The following is a 19,202-nucleotide window of genomic DNA, read 5'->3' on the forward strand; positions in this document are numbered from 1 at the left end:
TGTGACACTATGCCACTGGCTCTAAAGCTGGATGATTCCTTTCCCATCACAGTGAAAAGGACTTCAGAACAAACAGCAGCCAGGCTAAGGTTGTTTAATTGGTGCTCATCCCCCTTCCCTCCTTTTTGTTTTAGCAGAAGCTTCCCTTTTATAACACCCAGGCAGGTCCTTATTTGCCCTTATCTGTGTTTCCTTCAGTAAAATTTTTAAGTGGATTTTTCATAGGCCTTTTGGAATATTTTCCTTCCAACTTTTGTTCCTTAAAAAGAAATCACAAAACTCTTTTCTTCCCTTCACCTTGACCCAGGGCTGAATATTCGATCTTTCTTTAATGCACTTTCTCACCAAGTCTTCCACTTGTGGCCTTCCTCCTTCTGCAGAGGGGCAAAGCAACACAAAGCTGAAACAAGCACAGAGCAATGCCTGCAAAACATGGGAAAAGCCTTTGTTGGGATATTGGCCCTGGGACTGCATTTGGATGAGTTAACCACAAATGCCCTGCCTGGATTAACTCAGGCCATGACCTGAGCATGAGCTGAGCCTGAATTGTGCACCCCAGAGCTGCTCTCTGCAGCATCTCTGCACCTTGTGTTGCACCAAGATTCTGTGCATCCAGTTCTTCCTCCTGATCATCTCCCAGGCAACTCCTGGCTCTCTCCTTTGTCACAGCTGCTCTGAGTTGCTGACCAACTCTAGCAGTTCTACAGTTGAAAGCAAGTGACCCCATCCTGTAGCTGTTGGGCTGCAGGTGATTACAAACCCAGCACCTGCACAATTAATGGCACAGGACCTCTCCTGCCTGCCAACCACTTGTGTGGCTTTCTCCTCCAAGTAAATCACCACTTAGGAGCATTTGTGCTTGATATTCACCACAAGGAGGACACTGAAGGGCTGGAGCAGGTCCAGAGAAGGGCAACAAAGCTGGGGAAGGGTCTGGAGAACAGGGCTGGGAAGGAGCAGCTAAGGGAGCTGGGGTTGTCCAGCCTGGAAAAAATGAGGAATGGTTGAAACCCCACCCCTGGAGGTGTTTCAGAGGCAGAGCTGTGGTGCTGAGGGCCATGGGTTAGGCCCAGCCTGGGCAGAGTTAGGGAATGGCTGGAATTGATGATCTTGAAGGTCTTCTCCAACTGAGGTGATCCTGTGACAGCCACTCCTGAAGGTATCTGAGCATTGTCCTGTCCTGCTTACAGTGCTCCTGTACAGCAGGGCTCTGGCAGCTGTTCCAGGAGACCTGTGCCAGATGTACACGGCAGCTCCAGCACCACAGACTGTCAGGGTCTAGGGTTTCAGAGGGGAGCTATGGCCTGGGAGCAAAGCCAAGCTCTATTGTCAGCCATCCATGAGAATAATCAAATGGAAATGACCAAAGCCCCAAGCTGCACAGCATGCAGGTTCCATCTTGCACTGAAGCCCAGCAGCAAGGACTCATTGCAGCTCTCACCGTTAGCTTGTGCTGCTTCTCCAGGCTGAAGAGTCACCAACTCCACTCCTCCAGCCCCTGGCTGGCAGCTTCACAGGGTGCTCACGAGGGTGGGGAATGTCCTCTGCATTTGGAGCCCTGAACCAACAGAGCAGGCAGGCTTGGTCCTTCTCAGAACCACTCGAGCTTAGAGAGGCACCACAGCTATGCCTGCAATGAGGCCTCCTTGCTGCAGCTGAAAGGGTTTTCTCTTGCAGGGTGCTTGTGGAACCAACTCAAACACATCCATGGCCTGCTCAAGAATGTGCTCAATCCCCAGTTGGATCAAAGGGCTCTGAGTTGATCCTTTGTGACCACCCCTGCTGCACCAAGCAGCATAGGATGGCAGGTCTGAGTTGCCTGCAGGATGCACAGGACTGGGCCATCCTTCAGTCCTGAGCACACATTTCTTGAGGTACTGCACCCCCCAGCCCCTGCCCACTGCAGTGACCTGCTGGGGTAGCACTTCACACAGCCCCTCCCACTCCAGCCTTCTGTCAAAGCGGAAAGAAAACCACCTGCAGAGAGCCCGGACAGCTTCCAACCAGTCACTCTCTTGGCACAGAAAGCTTTATTTGGAAAACTGGAAGCAGCAATACTGAATAAATAGACAGAATGATTGTTTTGTCATCTCCATACCCCCCGTGGTCTTCATCCAAAACATTCCAATACTGCAGCAAAGAGAATAAACATGCATGGTGCAAGGTTCTAACAAACAGCAACAAAACCCCCAAACAGACAAACCCACCCCCAAACAAACAAAACCCCCGAACAAAAACCCAAACAAACCCAAACAAAAAAACCCCCAAACTACTTCCCCTAACAAACAAAAAACCCCAACCCAACCAAACCCCAACCACCCAACCCAACCCAGGAAGGGTGTCTGGAACAGTCCCACTTGGGACACTTGTTCCAGTGCAGAGAGGCAGAGGCTGTTTCTGCAAAGAACACATGCAGACAGCTCTCTGCTCCGTGCAGGGATCTTAAGGCCCAGGTCGCTGAGCTAATGCACATCAGGAATTGATGCTTCAAGTTCACTGGCTGCAAAGGAGGAGCTCAAATCCTTTGTTGGTAGGACCCCGGGTCACTGAGCAATACAAAGCTCCTCAGGCTGAAAACAAGGCAATCGCTACCCCGCAGGAGGGCTTTGTGTTTCCCTGAAGCCTCTCTTCCCTCTCCTCCAGAGCAGCTCTACCTATTGCTAATGCCATGGGAGTTCTCCGGGAACTTCCTTCTGCCTGGCTAGGGCACCGCTTCCAGAAGCGATTCAGGCACTTGGGAACCTGAGTCCCACCAAAAGGTAACAGAGGCAGGTCCCTGGCTGGCTTGTCAAGAGAGGGACTTGGGTTTCTCCCTTGCTCTGCCATCCAGGATGTTCCCCTTCACCTCAACCTGCTGGCGTTTCAAATGGCCAACCCCCACCCCAGCCTCTTCCCCCTACAGCATAAACAGTCCTCATGGATAAGAGGTGGCACAAGTCCTGCCCACCATAACCATCCCCAAGAGCCCCCAGACGGGTTCCTGTGCACTGGAGAGCAGTGCTGCTGTGTCCAACCCCTGCACCCATGCTGCCCAGCAAAGCAGCTGGCACTGCCCAGAACCAGTACTGCAGCTCCTTCCTGCCAATGCCCTGGGAATATGCTTGAGGCCACTTCCAGAAGTGAATGTTTGTGGAGGGAAGTTCTGCAACTCTCAGAAGCCAGACTCTCCATGCCAGGTGAGAATTGGTCATACACTGGTGGGGTCTCATCAGGTACAAGGCCATGCCATGCTTGGGGGCTTATTTACACAGAGGGAGAACTGCTACAGAACCTGAGCCTGGGTGGGATCCAGCAGGCAAGGGCAGGGGCACTGGTCAGTGTCTCACAAGCACCAGGCTCAGCTAGTAAAGCCTCTCCTTGGCCACAGCAGTGGCTGTGAAGTTTTTCCAGACCAGCCTGCCATATGCTAAGACCTGCAGGAGGAAGGTCCCTTGGTGGTGCTGCAGTGAGGCTCTTCAGGCAGCCCCAGGCTGCTACCCCTGCCCAACAGCTCCTGCAAGCAGCAGGGGCTGCTTTTGGGCTTCAGTGGCAAAGTGCTGCCATGACTCTGAGCCCTCCAGAGCTCGTCTTACCCTTCCTTTCAAGCCTCTTCCTGCTTTCTCCATCTGCAACTACCCTGGCAGAGGAAGAGGGAAGTTTGTATGGTGCAAGAGCCCAGTCCAGCTGACATCTGTGGGAGATGGACCAGCCACAAAGCATGCCAAGAGCTAGGCCAGTGACATTGATCTGCCTTGGAAATGCTTCTCTCAGGACAAGACTGCACCAGGCTCTTCCTTCTGCTCCCCCCAGCCCCCTGCAGCATAATTTGGGCCAGACTTTGCAAGGTGCTGAGTACCTCAGTTCTCAAACCAAGAGGTGCTGAAGATGCAAGACATCCACTTGAGAGGGCCACTCTGCTGTGAATGAAGCCCAGAATGTAAGGCATAGATGCTCAAGTACCTTGGACACAGCATGGTCCCCAAACTGCAGGTCTTTGCTCTTTTTTAATATATATTTTTATATACACACATTCTTGCTTTATTTCATACAAAGTGAGGGGCACAGGAAAGGTGAGCACAGAGGTAGAAGGGACTAACAATAAAACCTGTGAGCACTGCAAAGAGGCCCAGGGCAGGAACATCCCAGCCTCTGGGCTGCTCACAGAAGGACCAAAAGGAAAAAAGAGATCTGATAAGTTAAAAATGTAAAACCTCAGAGTCCGTCTGGAAAGGTCTTGTCTCTATTCACAGCCTGGTCTGGTGCTGTCAGCCTAAGCACAGCAGCATTTGTAGAATGTATGATGCCATTAATAAGCGGAAAGGGGGGGAAGCATTAAACACTCAAGAGTCCTTCATCATTTCCTAGATAAAACTTGCATTGCTCAGGAAGCTCCTTTTTTAAACAACAAAAAAGGAACCTTAAATGAACCTTTCCCCTGCTTGTCAGTAAATCCACCCCAGAGGATGCCAGGAATTCAGCACTCAGGATTCTTTCATGTCAAGGAGCCTGGAGCCTCCTATCAGAGGTAAAATCCTGGCCCTGCCAAAGAGATCAGGAGTTCTTTCCAGGGACAGACACTGAATCCTGCAGGGAAAGCAGAGGCCCTGAGGTGGGGCTGATGGTAGGGTGGGGCTGATGGCAGAACAGCAAATCCAGGTGCAGGTGGGGCCCATCCCTTCTCTAAATTACCCAGGAGGCCACACAAAGTGTCCCACTGATGCCACCCCCTCTCTCTACAGATCTGGTCCCCTTGGGGTCTCATTTCAGGGCCTGTAACCAACGTGCTGCTTGGTAGCCTCTTTCTGTCTGGAAGCTGTTTTGTCCACCTCTTGCCTAGCTGTGAGGCACCAGAGTGACACCAGGACAGGATAACAAACCCTGCCCAGCACCTGCACTCCCTGCCTGTGAGCTTTCTGCTCTGTAAGGGACAGAGCAGCACCTTTCCAAGAGGAAAAAACCTCTGCCATGGGCGCTGGGATGAAATCCTGGCCCCACTCAAGCCAGCAGGAGCCCTGCTGTTAACTGCACAGGACTCTGCCAGCTTTGTTCTTCCCTCAGCACTTGAGTGAGTTCTGGGAAGCTGGAAGGTGCTCCTCTGTCCTGTGGGTGGTTCCTCCTCCAACAGCAATGTTTACTGCAAACAAGAACACTGCAATGGCTAGGGGGAAATAAAGCACAAAATGACCAAAGCCTCCTCACTCTCTTTTGGACAGACAGACATGAAGACAGCTTCTGACATTGTTCTTGTCTCCAAAGGCATATTATTCATCATGGCAAAATATCTCCATATACATCCTCTCTAATAAAATATCATCTCGGTAGTGCATCCTCAGTCCTGTGCTGCCAGGGGCCAGCTCCACAAGCCTCCTGCATACAAGCTGCTTACCTCAAGGCAGGTTCAAGGCAAGGCAAGCCCCCAGGCTCACTGCTCAAGCCTTCCACGGTAGCAATGGATGGAACAGGGCAGGTGATGGCCTGTGGGCTGTGGTGAAAGGTTCAGCACTGCACTGTGCTCCATGCTGCCGGATCAGAGGCTGGCTGTGTGCACATGCAAGCTGCAGTCACCTCATCAGCCTGACCTGCAGCCAGAGGTGGTGATCCACACGTGGAAAGTAAAGCTAGAAAAGGTCAACACTCACATGTCCACTGATTCCAGGGAATAAATTAAACCTCAGAGCACTTCACACATGGCTTCCTTCACCTGCACTCTGCTCTGTGCCCACACGAGCAGCAATGCCCTCCCAAACGCTTCTCAAGTGGCAAACCCAAGGGAGGTTTCAGCACTCTGGCTGTGCTGGCAGGCAGCTGATCCTTGCCAGCCGTGGATGGAGACAGCTCCTCTGTCTCTTTAGCATCAGTGCACAAGGTATGGCTCCAAGTGGTGTGGTGGAGAAAGAAGAGAAAACAGAAAATAAAAATGGTGGCTGAACAGAAAAAAACCTCTTCCTCCACTGGTCGTTGGCAGAGTAAACCAAGAGTGTGCTGTCCAGGGGGAAGCCCTCTGCAGCAGAGGCCAGCACTGTCATACGTAGATGCCCTCTGGGTTGAAGCCGGAGGCCAGGGGGTTCTGCAGGATGCGCAGGTTGCTGGGCAGCTGCCGCGAGGAGCCCGGCCGCCGGAGCGAGCCCGACTGGAACGGGGGCTCTGCAGGGCACAGTATAGTCAGGGAGGCACCAGCAGTGCAGCACCACACAGACGCACACACACAGAGCCACAGCCACACACCTCCTCAGCCCCTGATCTGTGGCTGTCTCAGGGGCAGGCTGCCCCTCATTTCAGAGCACAAAGCTGTGTCTGTGCAGGCTGGTGACCCTCCCACGGGGATAGGGACAGCTGCCACACCTCTGCAGTGAGGGGCACAGTGAGGTTGTACCTGCACACAGGAAGAACACTCACCAAGGTTCGAAAAGCCCTCTAGGAGCACCCAGTCCAACCCAACACCACCATGGCCACCAAACTACGGCCCCAAGTGCCATAGCCACAGGTTTCTGGAACACCTCCAGGGATGGGGACTCCACCACCTCCCTGGGCAGCCTGTGCCAATCCCTGACCTCTCCTGCAGCAAAGAAATTTCTCCTCCTCTCCAACCTAAACCTCTCCTGACACAATTGCAGGCCACATCTTCTCCTCCTATCCCCGGTTTCTAGGTAAGTCCAAGCAAAGGAGGCTCTGCTCATGCCACAGCTCTGGCACAGCTCAGAGTGCTGCCACATTTGTGCCCAGGACACCCTGAGCTCAGCTGTGGGCATAAGCAGCATGAGCTGACCTTCCATGGGGCAAAGCTGACTGGCACAGCCAGCTGTGCAGGCCTCTGGCTGGCTGGCAGCACAGCTGGATCAGCTCCTGCTCCTGTGTGGCTGCTGTCTGGGATCTTAGGGCTCCAGCAGCTCCCTTTTATACTTTGACAACATCCACTGGCCTGCTGAGGTACTGCTGGGGCACCCCAGGCACAGTGGCAGAGGAGTTCTCTGCTGTGCTCTACTCACAGCTTGCTAAGCCCTAGGGAGGAGCAGCCATGACCCTGCTCGCTCAGCATCCTGCCAGCACCTTCACTCTCTGCATGAGTGCCATCAGGAATGCAGCAAATGCTCTGCCACCCCATTTCCCCTGCCCACCAAAAGCACACTGAGCACTGCACCTCTCTTGAGCTCCACGTGTGGGGCCTCGACCTCCACGGGGTCTGCTGGCAGCACTGTGACCTTGGTTCCTGTCTGCTGGATGAACTGCTGCAGGTTGACCTGGCGCAGCTCCTTCGTCAGCTGCTCCAGCTCCTGCTCTCTGTCCTGCCGGAGAGAGAGCAGCTGTTGAGCACCAGGGAGCACAGCTCAGGGCCTGCTGCAACTGCTGCTTGCTCCAAAGGGCAGGGCTGAAAGCCTTTCACTCCATTTGGAAAGCAAATCTCCACTCCCTGTTCCTTATTGGGGGGCTGCTTACACTGCTGCTGGGGGCTTCCCAGGGGCTGGGTACATGTGTTGCTGCTTGGAGAACTAGCAAGATGGTTCCATACCACCTGAGAAACACTTTGGCAGAACAGCTGAAGGCCAGAGTGTGCATTCTGGCTTTGCCAGGAGTGTGCGCTGTGACCTGGACAGCTCATGGGGCTCTTCTGATCCTAAAAGGAGAATAATTCCTTTCTCTTCTCCCTCTCCTTCCCGTTTTGTACTTAGAGTGCAAAATGTTATGGCCAGGATTCTGCCTCTGAAGGTAAGCTGTGCTTTGTACAGCCAGGCCAGACCCTGGCTGGTTCACCTCCCCTTCACAAGGCCATGGGGTTAGCAAAGAATCACAGCATCCTTTCAGCTGCAGAAGCCCTTTCAACTCATCCAGTCCAACCATTCTCTAACTCTGCCAAGGCTGGGGCTGAACCATGGCCCTCAGCACCACATCTCTACCTCTCTGAAACACCTCCAGGGCTGGGGATTCAGCCACCTCCCTGGACATTCTGTGCCAGGCTCTGAGAATCCTTTCAGACAAGAAGTCTCTTTGCTGTCCAACCTGCCCTGAAGCAGCTGGAGGCCTTTGCTTTTGTCCTCTTGCTACTCCAGAACAGTTCCATCTATCTGCACTGCAATTTGCAACCCAAAGCAACATTTTCCTCATGCACCCAAACACCCTGGGGAGGACTATTCCTGCTGCTTTCTTACCTGGGCATCAAAAGCTTATGTCAGAGAGATCTGTGGCAGTCAGCTCTGTAACTTGCCCTTGGTTAGGGCTACAAAGGCTGTTCTTACCTGCAGCCGTTTGGTAGCTTGGCCCAGAGACCTCTCCACAGCTTTGATGCCGTTCTCCAGCCTCAGGCTCTGCTGGCCCTGCACGTCAATTTCACCCTTCACTTTCTCGATCTTCTCCTTCACCTCCTCCTCGTTCACCTGGGACTCCTGCACCTCCCGCTGCAGCTTCTCCGCCTCCAGGCCGCTCTCCATGTTGTGGATCTGTGACAGGTAGTCCTTCAGCTTGCTCTCGCAGTCCATGATCCGCTGTCTCAGCTCCTGCAGCTGCTCCTTCAGCTGCTTCTCATTCTCCTGCTCGATCTGCAGCTCATTCTCCCAGAACTCTTCTTCCTCAATCTCCACTTCGTTCCTTTTGATCTCCTGCTCCAGCTTGAGGATCTCCTCCTCCAGGCTGGCGCTGTACTTCTGCTCCCAGTAGCGGATCTCAGCCTCGTTGGACTCCAGCTGCCTCTCGATACCCTGCAGCCTCTCACCCTGCAGCTGGATCAGCTTCTTCAGCTCATCCGCAGAGGCCCTGCAGCCACCGAGCACCTTTTGCTTGAACTCGGCCTCCCTGCTCTTCCCGAAGATGTCCATCAGGCCCTTGGCCCCTCCGGTGAAGGTGAGAGACTTGCGCTTGGGCTCCCGCCGCTTGATGGCCTTGTCGCCAGGGGGCCGCAGCTTGGCCAGGGGCGGCAGGCTCTGCCGGTACAGCGTGCGCTCGGGGACGCGGGCACCGCCGTCCGAGGTGGGCCGCTCGCTCAGGGACGGCCCGGTGCGGCGCAGGATCAGCTGCACGTCGCTGGCGTACTGGCCCCACTTGTTGAGCGACACGATGGGGTTCTCGCCGGGGGCCAGGTGCCGCTCGCTGTCCCGCCACTTCTCGATCAGCGCATAGCGCCCGGTGCGGCCTGCCGGACACACAATCAGCGCGGCCGCGGGGGGGCGCTGCCGCACGGCCGCCGAGCGGCACCGCGCCCCGGAGCGGCATCCGGCCATGGGCGACCTGCGCCCTAGGGCTGGGGGCTCTGTGCAGCACAGAGCGGAGGTGTGGGAAGCGCCCCTGCCAGAGCAGCATCACCCAGAGTAAATCCCGCAGGAAAGATCGAGGTGGGTTTGGAAAGCCTTTAGAGAAGGCTTGCAGCCATCCAGCCTGGCCTTAGCCCCGGAGGTTCTTGAGGCTTCCACCATCTCCCTGGGCAACCTGTGCCAGTGTCTCACCACCCTCATGGGGAAGAACGTCTTCCTAAAATCCAACCTGAATCTCCCCACTTCTAGTTTTGCTCCATCCCCCCCAGTCCTATCACTCCCTGACACCCTAAAAAGTCCCTCCCCAGCTTTCTTGTAGCCCCCTTCAGATACTGGAAGGCCACAAGAAGGTCTCCTGGGACCCTTCAGCCAGAACAACCCCAACTCTCTCAGTCTGTCTCCATAGCAGAGCAGCTCCAGCCCTCTGCTCATCCTCTTGGCCCTTCTCTGGACACTCCTAACCACTCTCACTGCCCTAAACTGCTCCAATCACAGAGGAGTTTCCTCTCATGCAAGCAGCTTCACACAGAAGCCACAATACTGCTTACAGGAAGGTGTGTGACATCAGCTGCTTCTGAAGCACCTGATCCTGGGAGCTTCTAAGCAGCTCCTCACAAAAACCATCAGCTCAGTGGTGGAGACGAGCTTCGAGGTCCCTTCCAACCTGAGCCCTTCTAGGTTTTAGCTTTGCAAACAAGCAGGAAAAACCAATTAAGATGATCAAAGGTGTGCTGTCAAACCACCCTTGGAGCTGGTGGCTAACAGCAGCAGCTCCCTTCCTTCTAGGGTGCCAGCTGGTTTTGCCCTCAGCATCTGAGTGGTGCTCTGGAGGGGCCACTCTGGTCAGCCCCTTGGTGACAAGTGCTGTGCTGCTGTGTGACAGAGCCCTGCAGCCAGCCCACACAGGCACCTGGCAAGCAGCAGCAGCTCTTGCCCCTGGCTGTCATCACTTGCCCAAATTAAATAGTGGAGTCAAAACCAGCAAGAAATGTTTCTCTGCAGCCATTCTGGTTGTCACAGCTCCTGGAAGCAGCAGGATTTGCTGCCAAAGGCACATTTTGAAGCAGACAGTGATGGAGGTGAGCAAATCCAGCTGGTTCTGGCCAAGCCTTCCCAGAGCAGCCTTGTGGCTCTGAGCTGTGTGTGCGGGGGCTGCTCTGCACACTCCCAGTTCCCAGGAGGACACAACCGCTGCTCACATCAGCACTGTAAGGACAAATCTTCCTAACTTGAAAGATATTTTTAGCCCCCAGCCACTGGGGGCTGGCTGAGGCACTATCAAGTGTTGTGCAGTGTTCCTGCAGGAGGTGACTTCACTCTCTGGAAATGTGTAACTGGACAGGTTTATGTTTGTCTTGAACAGAACTCCCAGGCAGTCTCTCTCCAGCCAGGGCACTTCTGAATCAGGAACACAATCAACTACAGCCCCTAGAAGGATCTCCAGGTGAATCTCAACCCTGCTTCCAACCATTTCCCTTTGTTTTGTCTCTAGACACTCTCAGCAAAAGTTCCTCTGCAGCCTTCCTGCAGGATCCCTTCAGGTCCTGGCAGGCAGCTCTGAGGTCCCCCTGGAGCCTTCTCCTCTCCAGGCTGCATACCCCCAGCTTCCTCAGCCTGTGCTCACAGCAGAGCTGCTCCAGCCCTTGGATCATCTTTGTGGCCTCCTCTGGACTCTCTCCAGCAGCTCTGAGTCCTTCTCCTGCTGGGGACACCAGAATTGGAGGTGAGGTCTCAGCAGAGCAGAGCAAAGCAAAGGGCAGCCCTGGCAGACAGAACATTTCTGAGTCCTGCTCAGCTGTGCACTGCTGCAGGAGCCAGACTGCAAAGAGGCAAAGCAGATCAGAGCCAGGCAAGGTGGTAGCCAACTGAGGCTGGCTGCTTTCCACCACCAAATGTCAGGTGAGAGCAGGAGGACACATTTCAGATCTGAGGGACAGCCAGGCCCAGGAGCAGACAGTGGCTGCTGTCCTGACAGGAGGGCTGACCAGCCCTGGCTGCCAAAGGCCTGCAGCTTCCATTTGGGTGCTGTTTCATATTGTCCCAGCAGCCCTGGAGGGACCTGCAGCCCAAGCACTGGAGGAGTTTCCTAGGGAGGAGATTTCCCACAGGAAGGAGTTTCCAAACCATTCTCTTAATTTGGCTCTGGTTGCAACTAAAATTCATCTCCACATGGAACCAGCCACACACCCAGGGTGATCTTGTGATATGCTAGAGGAAAGGAAGTCTGCTGAGCTGACACAAACTGAGCCTGTCCAAGGCTGCTGGAGCCTCTTCAGAGTTCAGGTGAAGAACTGAGGAGGCTGATAAAAAAAACCTACCCAGGAGAACACTGAATGACACCAAGCTGGGAGCAGTGTTGATGTGCTGGAGGGCAGCAAGGCTCTGCAGGGGCACCTGGTCAGGCTGGATCCATCGACCAAAGCCAGTGGGATGAGATCCAACAAGGCCATGTGCTGGGTCCTGCCCTTGGCACAACCACCACATGAAGGCTCCAGGCTGGGGGCAGAGTGGCTGGAGACTGCCCAGCAGAAAAGAACCTGAGGGTGCTGGGTGACAGCAGCTGAAGATAAACCAGCAGTGCCCAGGTGGGCAAGAAGGCCACCAGCAGCCTGGCCTAGAGCAGCAATGGTGTGGCCAGCAGGAGCAGGGCAGGGATTGTCCTCCTCTGCAGGGCACTGCTGAGGCTGCACCTTGAGTGCTAGGTTCAATTTTGGGTCCCTCACTGCAAGAAGGACATTGAAAGGCTGGAGCAGGGCCAGAGAAGGGCAACAAAGCTGGGGAAGGGTCTAGAGAACAGGGCTGGGAAGAAGCAGCTGAGGGACCTGGAACCTGTAATTACTTTGAGGTGTCTGATGCCTGCAGGTCACAGCATGCACAGCTGGACGTTGTAGCTCAATCCCCCTGAGATAGGGGGAGCCTCCCACCCCACCAAATGGAAGCAGATGGAAATGATGTTCTGAAGCACTCATCCAGAAACCATCACAAAGATGTGTTGGCTTCACAGAACCCTAGAACAGCTCAGGTTGGAGGGGATCTCAGAGCTCATCTCCAGCCTCCCACCATACCCAGGGACACCTCTCAGCTAGACTCAGCTGCTCAGGGCCTCATCCAGCCTGGCCTTCAACACCCCCAGGCAGGAGGCAGCCACAGCCTCCCTGGGCAGCCTGTGCCAGAGTCTCACCACCCTCCTACTCAAGAACTTCTTCCTCAGCTCCACTCTAACCCTGCTCTGCCTCAGCTTCAAACCATTCCCCCTTGGCCTGGCTCTAGACACCCTCAGCAAAAGTTCCTCTGCAGCCTTCCTGCAGGATCCCTTCAGGTCCTGGCAGGCAGCTCTGAGGTCCCCCTGGAGTCTTCTCCTCTCCAGGCTGCACACCCCCAGCTCCCTCAGCCTGTGCTCACAGTAGAGATTCAGCAAGCAGCCAGCACTGAGCAACCCAAGCCAGCCCTGCCTCAGTTCCAAGTTGTGCTGCAGCAGGAAGAGCAGAACCTGAGGGCTCAGCCTCACTGATCTGTGCCGTTTCCAGCAAAGCACAAGGATCAGGAGGCAGTGAAAGCCAGGCAAGCACTCTGCACTGCTGGGGCCTCAGCAGGGACACCTCAGCAGCCTCTGCAGCCCATGGCGTTCTCCAGCAGCAGCACATCAGTGTCTGCACTGAATTGGGCTTTGCACATTTCAAAGTCTTTCTTTTCTTTCTTCTGAATCTGCCCCTGGCAGGTTAAAACCAGAGCTGTGAGGATACTGCACTCTGCTGCCACTGGTGCCAGGCCACATCCCCTGGCTTCAGTCCCCAGCCAAGCTGCTCCCCAGGTGCCACCCTCACTTACCAATAGCCTGAGCCAGGGCTATCACCACCTCCTGGCATGTTGTGACTTCTGTGACCCCACAGACGATCCTCTGGACTCCATCCACCCATACCTTGAGCTCCATGGTTCATCAGATCACCCACGAGCCATGAATGCAGATCCCTCAGGTCATCCTTGCAGCTCTCCTGGAGATGGCACAGCAGCCTGCTCTCAGCAGCTGGAAGAGAGAAGAATTCTGCTGTTGGTAGTGAAGTGTCCCCAGATCTGAGCCTTACCCAAGCCACTTTAACAGCTGATGAGCAGAAGAGGCCACACAGGCTCCTGTCCTTCAGATACCAGCAGGAACCACCCAGCACAAGCTTCATCAGTGTCCACCTGCTCTGCAGACAGATCCACAGCTTCCTTGCACTTTATTGCCTAAGGCATTCCAAGTTGTCAGAGAGCATCAAATGACTGCAGGAAGCTTCTCAGTGCCCACCAGCCAGCTGTGGTACTGTGACAGAAGCAGCTGCTGCACCAAAGCAATACAACAGAAAGGAGCCAACCAAGGACAATATTGCTGAAGAATGAAGCAGCAGAGTGGACAACCTGAGAGAGAGAGCTCCAAGTTAGTTACAGGAGATTAGCAGCTGAGCAGAGCTGTATTACACCCAGAGCATGGATTCTGATGATGCTGCTGGACTGAGCAGAGCTGCAGTGGGGGCAGAACTGGGGAGAGCAACGGAACAAATCCTCAGCACAGGGCACACAGGGAAACAAGAAAAGGAAAGAAAACCTACAGACACAGAAAGGAGAGAGGAAAGAGGCAGGGGTGGGGAATGAGAGGAAAGGAAACAAAGGAAAATGTTACTAATGGCACTTGGGGACATGGTTCAGTGGCCACGGTAGTGTCCAGCTGATGGTTGGGCTTGATCTTGCAGGCTGCTGGCCTCCAGGCCAAGCCAGAAGTGCCCTGAAGCCCCAGAATCTCCATTTCCCACATCCAAGCCCTGCCTGGCCTGCCCCTGAGAGCCCTCAGCTGTGCATGCAGGAGCTGCTGTGCTTTGCAGCTCAGCCCTGTGAGTGCAGCCAGCACAGTGGTGGTGGAGGGGGGAAACTGAGGAAAGGAAACATGGCTTGGAAGCAGGGGGTGCTAGCAGAGGTTCTCCCTCGTGACAGAGCATCCCCCACCACTCCTGGAGCTGCAGCCCTTACAGCCCAGGAACAAGCTGCAAGCCTCTCTTCTCTTTGTGTGGTGGAGAACTGGCCAGAAGGAACCAGGGCCTTGTTTGCTTTAGGGGTGGGGTAGTGAGAGGAGGAGGCAAAGAATTGAGCCACAGCTGCAGCAGCTTTACAGAGGGGCTTGAGGGAAGGCTTCAGATAAGCAGAGAGTCACCATGGGATCGTTCCCTCTCCTCGCTAATTACATTTTGCATCTGCCACATTTCCATCCCCAGCCTGGTCTGTGCCTGTAGGGAGTGTTCTTGGGCTCTAGAGCATCTCCTTCCCCAGCAGTGCTCTGGCAGCCCTTGTGTCTCTGGCTGCTCACTGCCTGCTGTCCTTTAAGGAGCAAGCTGAAGGCCACCATCATTAGATCAAGATCATCCCCAAATTCCTTAGCAGGCCATCAGTGCTCCTCCGCTGTCACAGAGCCACAGCACTGTTTGGGTTGGAAAAGGCCTCTGAGATCATCCAGTCCAACCATCAACCCAACAATACCATGGCCACCAAACTATGGCCCCAAGTGCTTCCAGGGATGGTGACTCCACCACCTTCCTGGGTAACATCTTCAAGCAGCTGGCTGATGATGCAGAAACCAAACTACCACTGAGCACTGATTTAAGGGCAGCACAAAACCAGCCTGGGAACTGCCATGCAGGAGGCTGAGGAAGCTGGAAGCTTGGTGAGCACAGGTTGAGGTGGGGGCTGGGAGCCTGTAGAGCACAGGCTGGGGCTCACAAGCCTTTCTGGGAAGGTCAGAGCCAGCCTGCTGCCAGGAGCACACTGGTGGCTGCACTGCTGAACCCAGCCCAGTCTGCAGCTCCTGCTCTCTCCACCCAGATTGGAAGCCACAGAGCTTAAGCCACCTGTGCTCCATTTCCAAAGCACTACAGGATGAGAGCTGCCAGCCCAGCCGGTGAGCTGAGGAGCAGGAAGCTGACTGGAGTTCCTCTGGGTGGTGTCCCTGTTCAGACCAGCCCCTTGCACCTTTCACAGGAAGAGTCACCCTCTCACACTTGAATTAATTCAACAGGAACAACTCTGAAATTAATACTCAGATAAAACCAGCATCTGATCTGCACACAGCTTGAGGCATGAAAGCCCAAGGCCAGTTTGGAGATGATCAAAGAACCACAGAATGGCTAAGGATGGAAGGGACCTCAGAGCTCATCTCCTCCAACCTCCCAGGGACACCTCTCAGCTAGACTCAGCTGCTCAAGAGCCTCATCCAGCCTGGCCTTGAACACTCCCAGGCAGGAGGCAGCCACAGCCTCCCTGAGCAGCCTGTGCCAGAGTCTCACCACCCTCCTACTCAAGAACTTCTTCCTCAGCTCCACTCTAACCCTGCTCTGCCTCAGCTTCAAACCATTCCCCCTTGGCCTGGCTCTAGACACCCTCAGCAAAAGTTCCTCTGCAGCCTTCCTGCAGGATCCCTTCAGGTCCTGGCAGGCAGCTCTGAGGTCCCCCTGGAGCCTTCTCCTCTCCAGGCTGCACACCCCCAGCTCCCTCAGCCTGTGCTCACAGCAGAGCTGCTCCAGCCCTTGGATCATCTCTGTGGCCTCCCCTCTGGACTCTCTCCAGCAGCTCTGAGTCCTTCTCATAACGACAGCACGAGAGTCAGAGTCCCAAGATCTTTGCTTCTCACAGCGTCCAGCGAGACCATCCCCAGCAGAGCACTGCACTGAGGAGAAGTCCAGCACAGCAGAGCCTCCACTGCAGCCCTTCCAGCTCCTCAGACAGCATCTGCTCTAACAACAGCCTGGACCTGCTTCAAGCACCTTTAACCACTAAATCCCAGCCCTTGATCTGGTTCAGGATTAGGACTGAAGCATCACCTGCAGGTGGTGTTACACAGAGTTCTCCTTTCCCTCACTCTATTCCAGCCAACACCAGATGGAATTACCAAGAGGGAACAGCACAACTCTACTGTGGTCCCAACCTTGAGAGCTTCCCTGCTGGGTCTTGCTCTGGGAGGAGCTGGATGGCTGGCAGCAGCAGGGCAGAGGTGAGGGCAGGTAGCAGATGGATGACTCTCACTCCATGCCAGAGGAACATGCCTTTGCAGCAAGCAATGCTAGCACAGGTGCCTGCCCTGCACACCCCTTCTGTGCCCAGCAGCCCCCTGCATTCCACAAGCCCCTCTCCAGGCACACTCTGCTGCCTGCCAGGGCTCCCTCCACCTGGGTTCACTCTTCACTGGCAGTGAACATGCAGCACATGAAAGAACAGCAACCCCCAGGGCACTAACAGCAGCAGCACACAGGGCAGCTCACAGCTCTGCCTCTAATATGGCTAAACACTGCAGGGAAGGGAAAGAGAACAAAGCAAAGAGCAGAAGAACAGGAGAGCTGCTCCAGTGCAGCAGCAAGTGAGCTGCAGCAAGGCTGCCTGCTCAGCCTGCCTGCTCCAGCAACCAGCACCAAACTGTTGCTGTGTTCTGCTTCCAGCAGGGAGGGAGCAGGCAGCACAGGCAGACCTTCCACCCTGCTCTGCCAACAGCTCGCTGCGGATTCCCTGCTTCTGCTGACACTTCTGCAAGATGAGAGGAGATGCAGAATGCAGCAGAAGAGGCAGACACCCTTCAGGCTCCAGGCCTAGGATCTGGGGTTTTTTTCTGGCCCAGGTTTGGTTTGGTTTGTTTTCAAGAGGAGACATCCTCATAGAGGACAAGCTCCCTTCAGGGACTTGATGGAACAGCATTTCAGCTTGGAGCCCCAGCACTGGTTCTCTAGTCTGGGGTTAGCTTTAGCCTTGAAGCTCTCTCTGCTAGACAGAGGTGCCTGGGATGCTGCCCTGGCCCAACAGAAGACAATCCTTGAGGGAGTCTGCCATGGAACAACCTTAGTGCCACACCCAGAGACACAGACCTTCTCAAACAGCCCAGCAGAGACTTTTAAGAGAGCTGAGATGTGCCCAACAGCTCCCCAGCCCGTGCTGTTAGTGCCAGCTCTCTGCAAGCACAGAGACTGGGAACTGCACCAGGAAAGGTGCAGAGCAAGCTTCAGGCTCCCAGATCTGTGCCTGGCCCAGGGCCATGCCTGGGTACCTGCAGGAAATCTCTGCTGCAGAGGTCAGTCCCAGCCCCAGCATTCAGCCAGCACTGGCACTCAAATCCCAGTCTCACCCCCCCAGTGCCCTGCATGGCTCAGAGCAGCTGGGGATCAGCTGGCAGGTCCCAGTGCCCAGGGAGGCACCAGTGTGAGCTCAGTGCAGCAGGGGAGAGCTGAGAGGGACATGGAGCACTGCAGCAGTGCAGGGCCTCATTAAAGCAGGAAACCTGCACCCAAACCAGCCCAGCAGAAACCACTGCCAGCCAGGCACCACCTTCCTGCTGCCCAGAGCAGCCATGCCAAGTAGGCCAAGTGTCAGCATGGGACAGTAGGAGGCAGCCAGGGCTGTGGGCAACGTGGGCAGCTCCAGCTGGCACATCCCCAGTGGTGTTCCCCAGGGCTCAGCTCTGGGGCCAGCTCTTTGATCTTTGCTCTCAGAGGTCTCTTCCAGCCAAAGGGACTCTGCAGTTCTACAAACTGCCTGAATGTACCCAGCTGAGGAGCCTCAATCTGGGCAGCCCTGCAGGCTGCTTGTGGCCAAGATGCCCACTCTGCTGCTAAGGGACAGGCTTGATCCTTGTCTGGAAGTGTGCTCACCACTGATCCAGTAAGCACAATGCAGCGACTCCTGGCAGCCCAGCACCTTGCTTCCCTTCCTTCCTGATAATCCAAGCTGTAGGCAAAGCCTGGGTAAGAAACAGAGCTGAAGAACACAAGTTGTAATTTTTCTGCACTGGTGGTGAGCTGAAACAGACCCCTCTGGACGTGAGAGCTCCTCACCAGCACAGGGACACAAACCACAGGCATCTGTCTGCAGCAGCACTTTGCAGTCCGAAGCTTCTGGGGCTGCTGGGAAGCACAAAGGCCTTCAGGGGTGGTTTTCTGGTGAAGAAACAAAGCCTGGCTGTGTAGAATTCATAGGGATGCCTTGTTCAGAGCATCCCCATCCTGTGCCAGGTGCTAGCCTTGGCCTGCTCTGTGACAGCCTTGCCTGCTTCTGCAGCTTCCTGGAGAAGCTCTGAGACTTCAGTCAGAAGTCTCCTCAGACCTGGGTGAGGTCAGGCGGAAGAAGCCTGAAGTCACTTTGAGAAGTGCAGTGCTGGGCTGTGAGTGGAGACAGGCAGCCCTGCTCCTCCTGCTGGCTGGTGCTGAGAGAGATCAGCAGCAGCTTGAAGGGCTGCAGAGTTGAAAACCTAGGGACTTGAAATTTCACCCCATTTAGCTGCTTTGTCTTCCTCACTTCGAGATACCAACTACTAAAGCAGGTTTCCTTAGCGACCAAAATGCAAAAGGTAAAACTTTTCTTTCTTTCAGGCCTGAAAATTCTCTATTCCTCCACACCATGCAGCTGCTGGTCCTAGGAAGCAGTCTAGAGAGAGCTGCCAGAGCTTCACAGGAAGGAGAAACAAGCCTGGCTCAGAATGAGATGCCTGCAACAGCAGAGAGAGCTATGCCTGCGTGTGCCAAGCTCTTCCTGGGCTGCTGCTCCCAGGCTGGGCTGCTGCTATGCAAGCACCAACCCTGGGAGCTGCTGCAGAAACCTGGCAGTGTGAACCTGGATGTCTGTGCCTCCTTAACACCCAGCAGCTGAGCTCTGCCACCACCACCAGAGTACTGCAGACCTCTCTAGTGATCAATAAATACCAAACCCAAAGCAAGCCCTCAGAAATGTCAGAGAAGCCTCATGTGCAGAGTCCCCAGGAAACGCAGCACTCAACTCTTCCTGCTGCTCTCCAGCAAAGCCTCCCCAGCAAGGGCAGCAAGGAGCACAACCCTTGCCAGAGCTCAGGGCATTCATTAAGTGAAGTATGAAAAGAGAGGAAGAAAAATGGACAGAAGTATCAAATGGTTTGCCTGCCACCCCAAAGCCTTGGAGGCAGTGACCTGGGGCCCAAGTAAAGAACAGTTCCAATGTTTTTTGAGACAG

At 54.9% G+C, this 19,202-nt stretch overlaps 1 protein-coding gene across 1 annotated transcript; it reads right to left on the minus strand.

Annotated features, from left to right (window-relative positions):
* Positions 1–6,001: 6,001 nt before the first annotated feature.
* Positions 6,002–13,158, minus strand: RASSF8 (Ras association domain family member 8). The gene is made up of 4 exons (XM_054386789.1): positions 13,047–13,158; positions 8,211–9,100; positions 7,118–7,262; positions 6,002–6,123 (listed from the first exon to the last, which is right to left on the minus strand). Exons 1-4 carry the CDS (start codon positions 13,147–13,149, stop codon positions 6,002–6,004), a joined length of 1,260 nt encoding a protein of 419 aa, XP_054242764.1. The 5' UTR covers positions 13,150–13,158.
* Between the last annotated feature and the right edge of the window lie 6,044 nt (positions 13,159–19,202).

Source organism: Indicator indicator, chromosome 14, assembly GCF_027791375.1.
Source record: "Indicator indicator isolate 239-I01 chromosome 14, UM_Iind_1.1, whole genome shotgun sequence".
In the NCBI taxonomy this organism is placed as follows: domain Eukaryota; kingdom Metazoa; phylum Chordata; class Aves; order Piciformes; family Indicatoridae; genus Indicator; species Indicator indicator.